Genomic DNA, 13,307 nt, shown 5'->3' with positions numbered 1-13,307 from the left:
TTGGGCATAACAGATACTCACTCAACCAGGCATCAATCCATATGTTACGAGATGGGTAGCTAATTGGCTCATGATAGAATCCACCTAGTCAAAATAGGGGAAGCCACCTCAAGCAGTAGACCCGTATCAAGTGGCGTACCCCAAGGTTCATTCATGGGGCCTCTGCTATTTGGGATATACTTTTCTGAGGTGCAGGCCAAAACCAGTGGGTTATGGCTGAACAAGTCTGCAGATGACTGCAAGCTAGGCGCTGTCATCAATTCCCCTAGTGACATGGACATCCTCCAAGAGGGTTTCACCCAAACAAATGACTGGTGCCAGAAACATGGCCTCAAGCTGAATACAAAAAAATGCATCATCATGCCCTTTGGGGAGAGTGACATCCCCACAAATTATCACATTAATAACAACATCCTAAGCACGCAGTCAGTCGTGAGGGGTTTGGGCACCCAGATTGATAGCAACCCAACTTTTGACCACCAAGTTGCTTCCATTGTACACAAAGCTTTCTACATGGCCCACCTCATAAGTAAGGGCATCTCATCCAGGGACAAGGAGATCATAACATACCTGTATTCTTCCCTTATATGGCTCATTATTGAGTACAATGCCCCATTCGGCATGTACCTTGCAAAGCACATGCAGCAGCTGGAGAGACCACAAAGGTTCCTAACCAGGAGAATCCAGGGCCTCAAAAATCTACCATACACAGACAGGCTAAAAGCCCTATCCCCCTACTCAGTTTCATACAGACTCCTCAGAGGTGACCTCTGTCTGGCATACAAGGCGATCTCAGACCTCGCCTTGATGGGACAGCTGCATATCCGCAAGTCAAGCGCCACTCAAGTAATTCACATGCGCAGCTTCTACCTGGTTTGTGACATCAACAGGACTTGTTAGCTGGACAGATTTGTGTCCCAGAGACTCTCTCCATCTGTGGAATACACTCCCTCTCCACATCAAGCAGAGTACCTCTTTACCCTTTTTAAGCACAACCTGAATAACTGGATGGGAAATAGAAAATACATCCTTGGGATTCCACCCATGTCCCTGCTGGACAGGTGCATCAGCTGCTGATTTGTCTAAACATGGGCTAGACTTATAAGGGCCTCAGGGCCAATAGCCTAGTAACTTCCTATGATCCTATAAAAGTCATCACCAAAGTGGACTCTGTAAATGAGTTAAGCATAAACATCTTAATCTTGGTAAATGGAGCCATAATTTTGTGATTCTTGGCATAACAGATGGTTTCATTTAAAAGTCTTCCAGCTCTTCCTTGTACTTTGTGCAGCTGATCACTTGGTTGGTGACCACTTATGCAAACACCATTTGGTGATGGGATATACAAGTGGACTTTCCATCTGTAGGAGGCTTCATGGAATTCTGTTTGGTCAATAAACACTGATAGGATGATCTTGACAAACATCAGTGATTAAGTGAACCAAATCCATAATTTATACACACAGTTTGCACTACATGCTGCAAGACGAGGTAAGTCTCAAGCTTTGCATGCAGATGGCATCTGGTTGCTAGATTCAAGTGTTCACAGTGGTTACGTGGGCAGCAGCTGTGCCCTGGCCATGGACAGTATCAGCAGCCAGTACCAGCTCATTTCCCAAACTTCCCATTTGTTCATCTCTGGAAAGAGAATTTGAAGATTACCAAAGGCTGTCACACTGATGTGTGGCTGTTTATGTATGCCAAGTACTGTACTCACAATCAACCTCCCCAATAAATCTGACAAACAGGAGCCAAAGTGGCTTGCAGGATTCCACTGCTGTCCAGGCTTCTGCGTCCTTATGTTTGTTGCAGACACCCCCCCTCCACACATGCATGCATGCATGCACGCACAGACAGACAGACAGACAGGCAGGCAGGCAGGCACACACACACACACACACACACACACACACACACACACACACACACACACACACACACACACACACACACACACACACACACACACACACACTTGCCTGTCAGACATAAGAGAGGTATACTGGCATTAAGGCAAGCCACAGGAGCACCTCTTACATCCCTTTCCAAAGCAAAGTGATCCAGGCAGTAGCATCTCACTCACATCTGCCAAGCTATCTTTCCAATGCCTGGACCACTAAATGAACTCACATTTATTTTATTTTACATTTGGTGACCGGGAAAGTCCGACTGGACACAAGTCCTTTTTCAGTGGAGGCCAGGGGAGAAAAGCTCTAGTTACATCAGAGGTTAATTAATCACCATAAGAGAAGGATTACATATACATATTTAAAGATGCCCTATGCAGACCATCTCAAAAATCTCCAGCTTTACTCCGTCACGTATCGCCTACTCAGAGGCGCTCTCTGCCTAACATACAAAGCTATGTCAAATCCAGAACTGCTGGACATGCTCCACTTAAAGAAATCCCAACCCCTCTGAGCTACAAGCTCTAGGGACCTAAACCTTGTCACCACAACAAACAGAACATGCTGGAGGGATAGATTCCTGTCCCAGAGACTTCCCATACTCTAGAACAAACTACCTATCTATATCAAACAAAGCTCCTCATTAGCACTCTTCAAGAAAAATCTTAATGATTGGATGGGAAATAGGAAATTCACCCCAGGGATCACTTCTGTGGCTCTGCTCGACAGTGGCACAGGAAAATAATTTTCCTGGGTGGCGAAAGCCAGGGTACCTTTTTGGATAGGCTTATATAGGCCCTAGAGCCAATGATAGCGTAGTACCTACCTATGAACCTAAGAACAAACCCTAACAGAATTAAGCAATGGTTACTCAGTGAGCTGTGCCTCAGTAGAAATAATCAGAATAATACAATATTATAGCGTATTCATAATCATCATTGTTTGGAAGTGGGAGAGGTGACGTGGAAGAAAAGTGAAACTAGAGAAGAGAGACTAACAAGAATAAGAGATGTTTAAGGGATGACTATGAGTGTATGGTGTATTAGGTTTTGTAATGCAGGTTTTTTCAGGGTGGTAGAGTATCTTATAAGTTAGTATGAGCTGGTTGTAGAGAAGGAGATGGGGGAGTTCAAGCCAGTTAAGTTGTTTAAGGGCTGAGAAGTGGAGAGTTTTGTAAGGACTGTTGGTGGAGAATCGTGCAATTTTGTTATAGCTGGTGTCAAGTTTGGATAAGTCTGATTTTCTGAGGTTGGTGAGGATGGGAGAGGCATATAGAAGTGTGGAGATGAGATGGGTTTGTGCTATTTTAGCTCTGGTACTGTTTGTGAGGAATCCTTTGTTTCTATATAGTCCCCCAGTTTTTTGTGTACTTTATGGCGAGTGAGATGTGAGCATCAAATTTCATGTTGCAGTCAATTTCTACACCTAGGAGTTTGGTGCGTGTGTGTGTGACTGGAGAGATGATTGTTTTGCTGTTAGAAACTATGGTAAAGGTGGGTGGAGGAGAAGAGGAGTGATTAGTAGGGCAGAAAATAAGAAGATTGGTTTTATTGGGGTTAAGTATTAACTGGGAGCTGGTAAGCCATTTTCCCACAGAGAAGAAGGAGGCTTGTGTTTGGGCTTGCAGTTCTTGGAGGGAAGGAGAAGGTGCAGATTATGAGTCATCCACATATTGGAGGACTGAGGCTTCTAGGGTAGAAGTATGGAGCTTATTAGTGAAGACAGAAAAGAGTAAAGGTCCAAGGATGGAGCCTTGAGGAACTCCTAGAGTGACAGGTAATAGAGGAGAAAGTTCTTGCTTCAATTGAACTGCTTGCTGCCTACCTGTTAAGTAGCTTTGGAATCAGGACATGGTAGTCGTACTAAGATTTTGTTCAGAAAGAGAGTTCATTAGCTTGTTGTGGTTGACCATATCAAAAGCCTTGGAGAGGTCAAGAAAGGCAACGGAGACAAAGTTGCCATTGTTTCTGTGGTTATTAACTGTGTGGGTGAATGACATAAGCACAGTTGTGGTGCTGTGGTAGGGCCTGAAGCCATGTTGAATGATTGTGAGTGTTAAGGTAGGCCATGAGTTGTAAGTGTACACATCTTTCTAATATTTTGGACAGAAGTGAGAGTATTGCTATGGGGCGATAGTTCGTTAGCTCTTTAGAGTTACCTCCTTTGTGGAGAGGTATAATGTATGAAATTTTCCAGATATCAGGAACTAAACTTTCAGATACTGAGTGGATGATATGAATGGACACAGGATAAGCAAGGGCATCAGCAGCTATTTTCAGGAATTCTGCTGGTAGTTTGTCGGCAGCTAAGGTGGTAGGTTTTAGTTTTGTCAGTAGTTTTTTAATAAAGTCAGTAGAGACAGGTTGGAATGTTAAGACTTTGTTATTATTGTGGTATCTGGGTAGCTGGTTCAGGGGTGGACAGTCTTGTGTATTAGCAAGAGTGAGAATGGATTCGGTGAAGAATTTGTTAGAAGCTGTGGCAACATTGAGGGGGGTATAGGTTACGGTTGCAGTGGGAGGAGTTCCTAATTTTCCAGGATAGAGAATGTTATTAATAGCTGTCCAGAATTTTTTGGGGTTATTCTGGTATTTGGCTTGTATAATATGGTAGAAGTAAATTTTGTATAATTTAACATATTTCTTTGATTTGTTACGGAGTTCAAGATATACCTGCTTGTCTGTATGGGAACTGGTTTTGTGCCAGTGGGTCCAGGCCTTGTCACTGGATTTCAGAAGAGACCTAGTTTCTTTACTCATCCATGGAGCATGGTTGGATTTTACTCTGATGGTTCTGGGAGGGACTTGGGAGTTTAGGATGTCTAGGAAGGTAGATTTGAAGTACTGTACAGCTTCATTAAGGAAGAGGTTTTGAAGGGGAAACCAGTTACACATTTTTAGTGCATTAATAAAGGTACTTGGTTGAAATTTTTCTTGTTTCTTATTGTTTGGTAAATTATGGGCTTTTCTTGATAGGTGCGATGTCTTATTACAAAAGTTGGAAGGTGGTCACTTAGGCTATCAGAGAGGCATCCAGATTGACTGATTAATGATGGCTTGTTTGTCAAAATCCATTGAAGTTTTGATGGTCTTTTGGTAGATTTGTCAATTCTAGTGGGATATTGGATGAGTTTGGAAAAGCCATAGAGGTTTGTGAAACTGGTGGGAGAGTAAGAGTTGCAGGTTAGCCAATAGATGTTGAAGTCCCTCAAGATGATTTTATGTTGGAGGCTCTCAGCTGCCCAGAGAAGTAGGGTTTCCAGTATGGGAGTGTTTTCCCAGGAGGTATAGAGCAGCCGATTATAATGATACTTTTCTTGGGGTGAAGAATTAGTTTAGCTGTTATGATGTCTGTATTGGTTAAATTTGGCATGTCTGTATTTAAGTTTTCTAAGTTTAGTTGCTTTTGAAATAGTATAGCTACACCTTCTCCTTTCTTGGATGTACAATAATTTGGTATGACATTATAGCCAGGTGGTAGAATGTCATTATTGGAGGTGGTGGGTTTGATCCAGACTTTGGTGAGTAATACTAGGTCAGGAGAATATAGGGAAATATTTGCATGAAGGTCATGGACTTTATTATTAATGCTTCTAACGTTCATATTTAGTATAAAGAGGTCATTGGGTTTTCTAGGCAGTTGGAATGAGTTAAGAGATGGATTCTGATTAGTTGATTGGGTGCTGTTATCAGATGGGCCTGGATTAGGGTGGATGTCTCCACTTAGAGTCTGGCAGCGATATTTATTTTGGTTTTCATAAGGTAAGTTACATACTTGTCACATCAACACAATTTTAGAGAAACACCCTATAACTACTATATTACACCAGCATCATAATAACTTTAAATCCAGCAATTACCAGTGGATGTTTCATGCTTGTTCAATGTCCCTCCATAGTCACTTCATCAACCCAACAGAGCCACTCAGTGTGTAGTCCCTTCATGGAGGGATCTTCACCTTCCAATGAGAAGCCATAGTCTTCTTGCCTTCCCTCCATTTCCAGGAGGGAACTTTTCCAACCCAATGAGATATAATAGTCCCCCCTCTCTCTTTTGAGGACACTTCTGCTGCTCAATAAGAAGTCATAGCCCCTCCTTCCACTTCATGAAGTGGAACTTCCCTTTGTAGGAAACGTACCTTAGTAGGATAGTATGGTTGGTTATGTTACCATGATATGCTAAGCTGCGTTCTGCCACAGGTTAATGGCACTAGGCCTGGTTTCCCACAATGCTGATGGGTACGGTTCTGTCCCTCTCCTCCTTCTTCTGATTCTTCTCCTTCAGGCAGGTAAAAAATGCAGCTGTGCCAGTCACATCCCCTCTGCTCCTCTCCTTTATACAGTAACATACCTTTCAACTTTTCAGATTTTTGCAGAATGTCCAGATTCTTGCCTCATATTTCTGATCTGTTCCTCATAAAATTGTGGTTTTCTGGCAAGGCACTGAGGATTGAAGTAAAAAAATAATGACAGGCATTTGAGTTTCTGACTTCATACCCTTCAGAAAATATAAGCTAATGCAAAACCTATTATTCTATCAACTTTCTAAGTTTGTAAGAGCAATATTTAAAAATTGTCCCTATTTTTAGGCCTTTGTCCTCCCATTATTTATGGCTTTGTCTAGACTTCTTGCTCTAAGCTGTTGATAGGCATGTACTGTAATGTACCTTTTCCTAACTGTCCCTACTAGAAAACACATCTCTTCCACACAAATGAACACAAGTGCTATCATCACGGCATCCATACCCATTTCCAGTTTCCTCTGCACCACAGGGTGGCTATGCTCAGCAAATCAATATTCAAGATATGCTAAATCTGACCTTATCTAAATAGCAGAGTTGTCTACAATGGTATAAAAAAAATCTGTGTCTCATACCTTACCCATTAAGAATGACACTTTAAAGGCTTATTTATTGTTTTATTGGTAGTTTGCCTTTACACAAAAGCAACAGGTACTTCACACAGTGTTCAACAATATATTTATAATAAAGAGCCATACCTTGGAGTTCCTAGTGACTGAGATTCTGTCATTTCCATGGCACTGATGAAGGAAAGAGGCTTTGGGCTTCCATAGGAGGGGGACCTTGGTATTGCCATTGGGGATGACGGAACGTGGTGTCCCGGGGACCTATAGGACATATCACTTGGTCTACTTTGCAGTGGTTGATGGGACTGTACATTATTATTGGCTAAATCAGCTTGAAGGGAAGTTGTTGAAGTCCTTGGGACCCTGACCATTGAGTTAGTCAGGGAGGTAACAGAAGACCGCAAAACTGGGTTCCGTGTGCTAAAATTAGATGCACCCATTACATTTTCCCGCGAGCCAAACCTCACAGATGTGCAGCGGGGATCTTCCGACAAAGTGCTAACTTGCTGAAGGCTATACGAGCTGGGTGTGTCATAAACCCCCGAGTCTGCAAACACTGATTCAGTGTGGGAGTGCAAAAGTTTCTGCCGTTCCTCCATTGCTTTACGCTCTTGAATGGATGCCATAATTGTTTTAGAAAGGTTGTCGTAGCGGACCGGTGAAGGATCTCGTTGATGTGCTGCTGACCTTCCCAGCACAGGGCTGTAGCTTTGCATTGGTGGCCTCTGTAGTTCACTTCCACGTAGGTGGCACATTTTCGCTGAAAGATAAGGAGAATGATATCCTACAGATGTAGCACCAGAATGCGCTATGCATTTGCCACCGCCTGGTGAAACTGGATTCAACAGGCTGTCATAAGACAGGCTCCCATTCCTATTGGACAGTGAGTTGGGGGCAAAAATGCTCTTATATGGGGTAGATGCTGCCCCATCAGATTTCATCTGTTGGAGGGGTAGTTTTTCTGTGCCTCTCCTATGGGCTGACTTGAAACTCAGAGTTCTGGAACTGAGAGCAGGGGAGTCAAACTGGAGAGGGTTGGACTGGTAGGTATTGTGTAGTGAGTGTTTTCTGGCATTTCTGATGTCCAGGTTTGACTCTGACTGGTAATCATTGCTCCCGCCATTGTCAGCCATGAAAACTCCCTCATGATGCAGCTCCTGCATACCAATCTGAAATGGAAAAGAAATTAATAAATGTTAGTTAACTATACATTGATCAGCCTCTGCAGCTTCTAATAGTTTTAACTCTTAACTGCTTTTCTATTTAATCTTTTCAGGTGTTTGCCTGTATTCATTTTTATTATGAAAAGCAATTGTAGTGCTCATCCACTCCCCACTCCTGGCTATCCGGCCTACTAGCCCAGAGCATCACTGCTGCCATGGTATGACCTGCAAGTGTGTGTTACAAAACTACCATCTCACGGACAGGCTGAAAACTTGATAGTTTTCTGTCCTTCCTTTTGCAGTCCATGATTTTACAAAGTGAAAACATCCTTCCAGTGAGGGTGGAGAGGATAGCCAACAGCCACAGCAGACTTCTGCTGATACCACAAGTACCCATGCTACAACACAGTCGAGTCCTCCCTTCTTGCAGCACTCTAGCACAGTCTGTCATTTCCACTGCATGCCACGATTAACCCACATTAAACCAGACTCACTAGTATTATTAGGGATTACTCATCTAGATGGAAATGTTCACTGTGCTCTATTATTTTCACTTCATTCTATACCCCCCAAACAAATCAATCCATTCTTTTTTCTGTAATATCCATTACACACCCACGTCTCTATCTGTACTGCTGTGTTTATTTACTTTAATTTACCCAGGTGATCCAACTGGAGAGAGCCCAGTTTTCACTATCGGCTTGGGGAAAAAAGCTCCACATTAATATTCACAAACTAAATAAGATGTTACAGTGCACCTTTCAAACAGTTTTACAAATGAAAATACAGAGAAAATTTAACAATTTATAAATAAATAAATACGAGCAGCATACATTCAGCAAAACTTAATAACAATATGAGTACATCTTACACGGTGAATTGAAAAAGTGTACAGACTACAAACAGAATAAGATAGGTAGAAGCATGAATATAAAATAGCCCAACAAAATATGAAATAAGGAGAAAGAAAAAGTACAGTTTTGTACCTACCATAAATGTAGATGTTCGAGGATCCACATTGCTGCAGTCCTAACTATTGGGTAATCCGCTGTCCAGTCGGCCCGAATATCAAAGTATAAGGCTGACGTCGGTCAGGGCGCATTAGACTGACGTCAGTACGTCAGGGTACTAATGCGCATGACCGACGCCATATCCTCAGTCTTTTCTTGCCCCAGATGTCAGAAGACCCTAAAAAGATAAGTCCCAATATACCTGCACCAAAAATATGTACAATATATACAAAAATATCAGCATATAACCTCACCTACATAACCACCGCTAACACAGAGGGGAAGGAGGGAGGGTAAATTGGACTGCAGCAATGTGGATCCTCGAACATCTACATTTATGGTAGGTACAAAACTGTACTATGTTCTTCGTTCCACATTGCTGCAGTCCTAACTATTGGGTAGAATCCCAAAGCAGAGGTAAGGGAGGCTGGCAAATCATAAAGAAGCAGGAGCTGACAACATGCCTTGCAAAATAGCTGTGGCAAAACCAGCCCTAGACTTAGAGTAGAGAGGAAGGTGATAATGCTTAGAGAAAGTATGCACTGAACTCCAAGTAGCTGCCTCCAAAATATCCTTAGTTGCCACCCCTTAGAAATGCTGTTGAAGTGGCAGTAGCCCTAGTGGAATGAGGCCTAATCCCAGCTGGAATCTCCTTGCCATGATGGGAATAACAAAATGCAATGCAAAACCCAATCCACCTAGAAATAGTTTGTTTTGACACAGGCTTGCCCTGCGAACTCAAAGCAAAAGAAACAAACAACTGCTGAGACTGCCTAAAATCCTTAGTCCTGCTCAAATAATAACGCAATTGCCTGTGCACATCTAAAGTGTGCAAAATCTTTTCCCTTTATTTTGGGGGTCTGCATAAAAGTAGGCAAATGAATAGTTTGGTTTAAAGCCACACTAGAAACCACCTTAGGCATAAAAAGAAGGATTAGTACGTAATGATACCCTATCCTTATGGAAAATCAAAAAGGGCTCTACTGCCATAAGGGCCTGCAACTCAGACACCCTTCTTGCAGAAGTAATAGCCAACAGAAAAGCAGTCTTCCATGACAAGTATTTCAATTCAGCAGTAGCTGCAGGCTCAAAAGGTTGTAGAGTAAGTTTTCCAACACAAAATTGAGATCCCAAGCAGGAGTAGGAGCTCTACGTGGGGGTCTTATATTCTTTGCCCCTCTAAGAAACTGCTTGAACAAAGGATGCGAAAACAATGGTGGGTCACAATCATAGTGAGCTGAAATTGCTGCAGCATGAATCTTAATGGAAGAGAAGGACAAACCTTTGTCCAATAACTCAGTAAGATATTGAAGAGCCAAACTCAAATTAGGCTCAGAAATCTCCAAATTCTTTGCTGTACTCCAAAATAAAAATCTCTTCCATTTTTCAGCGTACACTTTCCTTGTACTAGGTCTTCTAGCTTCCATAATCACATTTAAAACTTGTTGAGGAAGTTGAGACCTGCTGTGTTTCAACACAGAATATGCCAGGCTGTTAGATGAAGAGAGTGAAGCTTGACATTGAGCAGATGACCGTCCTGCTGAGATAACAGATGTGGAATCAGAGGTAAAGGCCATGGAGGCTTCCTTACCAGACTCCTTAGTAGTGGGTACCAGTGTTGCCGAGGCCAATCTGGAGCTATTAAAATCATCCTTGGCTTGTCTTGTCTGACCTTTAAGAGCACCTTTGGAAGAAGAGGCAGAGGTGGAAAGGCATACACATGAAGATTTTTCCAACTGAAAGACAGAGCATCCACTTTCCAAGCTGTGTGATGAAACCCCTTTGTGCAAAACTTTGGCAGCTGGTGGTTTAGTGGAGAAGCGAACAGATCTATGTCTGGAGTTCCCCATGACACTGTCAATTTCTGAAATACATGAAGATCCAGTTTCCACTCGTGGGGATCCATGATTTGTCTGCTTAACACATCTGCTAAGGAGTTCTGTGCTCCCGGCAGAAACCTTGCCTGAAGAGTTAGTTGCAAGCTGAGCGCAGTCTCCCATAAAATCATTGCTTGCCTGCATAGAGGATAAGAATGTGTTCCCCCTTGTTTGTTGATGTACCACATGACAGTTGTGTTGTCTGTTAGAATCAGCACCTGCCCTGGAAGAAGTAACTCCTTGAAAGCCATTAATGCAAACTGGACTGCCAACATCTCCTTCATGTTGATATGTAGATGCTGTAGTCTGGCAGGCCACTCGTCTTGTATTCACTTTCCATTTAGATGAGCTCCCCAAGCAATGTCCGAGGCATCTGTCGTTAAAATCTGACTCGCCTCTGGCCGGGTCACAGAGAGTCCCTTGTTTAGGTGACATTCCTGAGCCCACCACAAAAATTCTTTTTGAAGGCAAGGTATTATTTGAATGACAGTGTCCAAATCCTGGCAGTGCTGTGTCCATACATTTTTGAGATACCATTGTAGCTTCCTCATATGCAGTTTGGCATTGGGAAGCACCAGAATACAAGATGCCATGAACCCTAATGCTTGAAGGACTGTCCTTGCAGTCAGCACGGACTGATGAGATAGTTGATGGAAGTAAAGTGACAGACTCTTTTGTTTGTCCGGGGTTAAAAAGGCCATCTGGGCTGCTGTATTCAGTCTCACACCCAGAAAGCACATGTCTTGAGAGGGTACTAGACTGGACTTTATTTCGTTCACAGAATACCCTAGGCATCTTAGCACTGCTATAACATGTTCCAGATGCTGTAGAAGGTCTTCCTTTTCTTGAGCCAGAATCAGGCAGTCGTCCAAGTAAGGATAGATTTGAATTCCTTGTAGCCTGAAGTAAGCTATCACTGGAGCCAGAACCTTTGTGAATACTCTGGGCAGTAGATAAGCCAAAGGGCAATGCAGAGAACTGATAATGAGAATTTCCAGCTCGAAACGCAGATACTTCCTGCAACTTAGTCTTATAGGCACATGAAGGTAAGCTTCCTTGAGATCTAAAGTTACCATCCAGTGATCTTTGCCCAGCAGAGGTAAAAGCTGTTGTAACGTCAACATCTTGAACTTGGGAATGTCCAGATAAGTGTTGAGGATAGATAAATCCAAAATTGGTCTCCACGTGTTCCCCTTCTTTGGTACTAGGAACAGGCGAGAATAAAATCCTAGGCCCCTTTCTGATACAGGGACTGGCTGAATGGCCCCTATTTGGAGTAACTGAGAAATTTGCTTGTGAGCCTCTTTCCTTGTGGAGGAGGAACGTCTGGCATGCCTTTGAAAGGCAATGTATGGAAATAAAACCTGTAACCGTGGTGAATGATATCCAACACCCATCTGTCTTGAGTAATTAAATCCCAATTTTCTTTGAAAAGAGACAGTCTTCCTCCCAAAGGAGCTGCCAGACGAGAATCTACTGGCAGCTGAAAAGGCAGGTCATTGGGTCTGTTTACGAAGGACTGACCCTGCCCTCACCAGAAGTCTGAGCAGGTGAACTCCTGTTCTAGGCCTAAAAGAACCTTGAGCTCTGCCCCTACCACGTCTAGACCTACCCCTAGACTGGGAATCATAAGCAGGATATGTCCATCCCTTAGTAGGCCAATTTCTACTAAACTTGGTGGCTGCACCTGCAAAAATCTTTAACAGTTTGCATAGACTTAGCTTTGTCCTCCATTTTCTTTAAAACTGCTTCCACAGGCGAACCAAACAACACATCAGACTGTAAAGGAGCATCCAAAATCCTTGTCTTAACATGCTCAGCTAAATTCTGATCCTCAACCAGGCATGCCTGCGAAGAACAGAACTAGTGGCAGCCACCCTCGAGGAGGCCTGTACAGCATCAAAACCACATTGCAAAGAATGCTTACCCACTTGTTCAGACACATGAACTAAATCCAGCAACTCTTTACACTCAATACCTTCCATAAAGCATCCACCTTAGATTTCAATTGTGAAAGGAGATAATTTTGATATTTTAGCATGTGAAACTGACAATTCAACGCCCTCATGGCTAAAGTGGAAGAAGTATACACTTTCTTTCCCCATCTATCCAAAGCCCTTGCCTCTTTATCAGTGGGAACAGGTTTTTTAACAACAGAGGCCTTAACACCTTTAGGTCCCTGAGAAACAGTCTCCGGGTCTGCCCTAGGACTCTTAAAAAGATACTTATGAGCTTCAGGCACCCTATAGTACCTATCAGGTTTAACAGGAGCAGGAGGCAAAGAATCAGGATTCAGGGAAGCCTCTGCAAAAACATCTTCCACCACATTCAACACAGGAGGTATAGCTAAGGGCCTATGCTGGGGTAAAAACAAGAATTCCCTAAGCCTTTTCCTGGAATCAGAGTAATCCTGGCCTTCCCATTTAAAGTGTTCCCTCATGGAATGCAGAGTCTCTGAAAATGAGAAATCCTCAGGAGGAGAAGC

The 13,307-nt window shown here is 42.9% G+C and overlaps 1 protein-coding gene across 1 annotated transcript in view; it reads right to left on the bottom strand.

Annotated features, from left to right (window-relative positions):
• Positions 1-13,307, bottom strand: part of ZDHHC8 (zinc finger DHHC-type palmitoyltransferase 8) — a 1,092,273-nt gene that overhangs the window by 17,943 nt on the left and 1,061,023 nt on the right. The window contains exon 11 of the mRNA XM_044068712.1: positions 6,905-7,777. Within this exon, the coding sequence (XP_043924647.1) occupies positions 6,905-7,777 (873 nt within the window). The remainder of the gene's footprint in view (positions 1-6,904; positions 7,778-13,307) is intronic.

This window comes from Protopterus annectens, chromosome 4.part0, assembly GCF_019279795.1.
Source record: "Protopterus annectens isolate FY-2018-M chromosome 4.part0, PAN1.0, whole genome shotgun sequence".
NCBI classification, from domain to species: domain Eukaryota; kingdom Metazoa; phylum Chordata; order Ceratodontiformes; family Protopteridae; genus Protopterus; species Protopterus annectens.
This window is presented reverse-complemented; position numbering and strand designations above follow the sequence as displayed.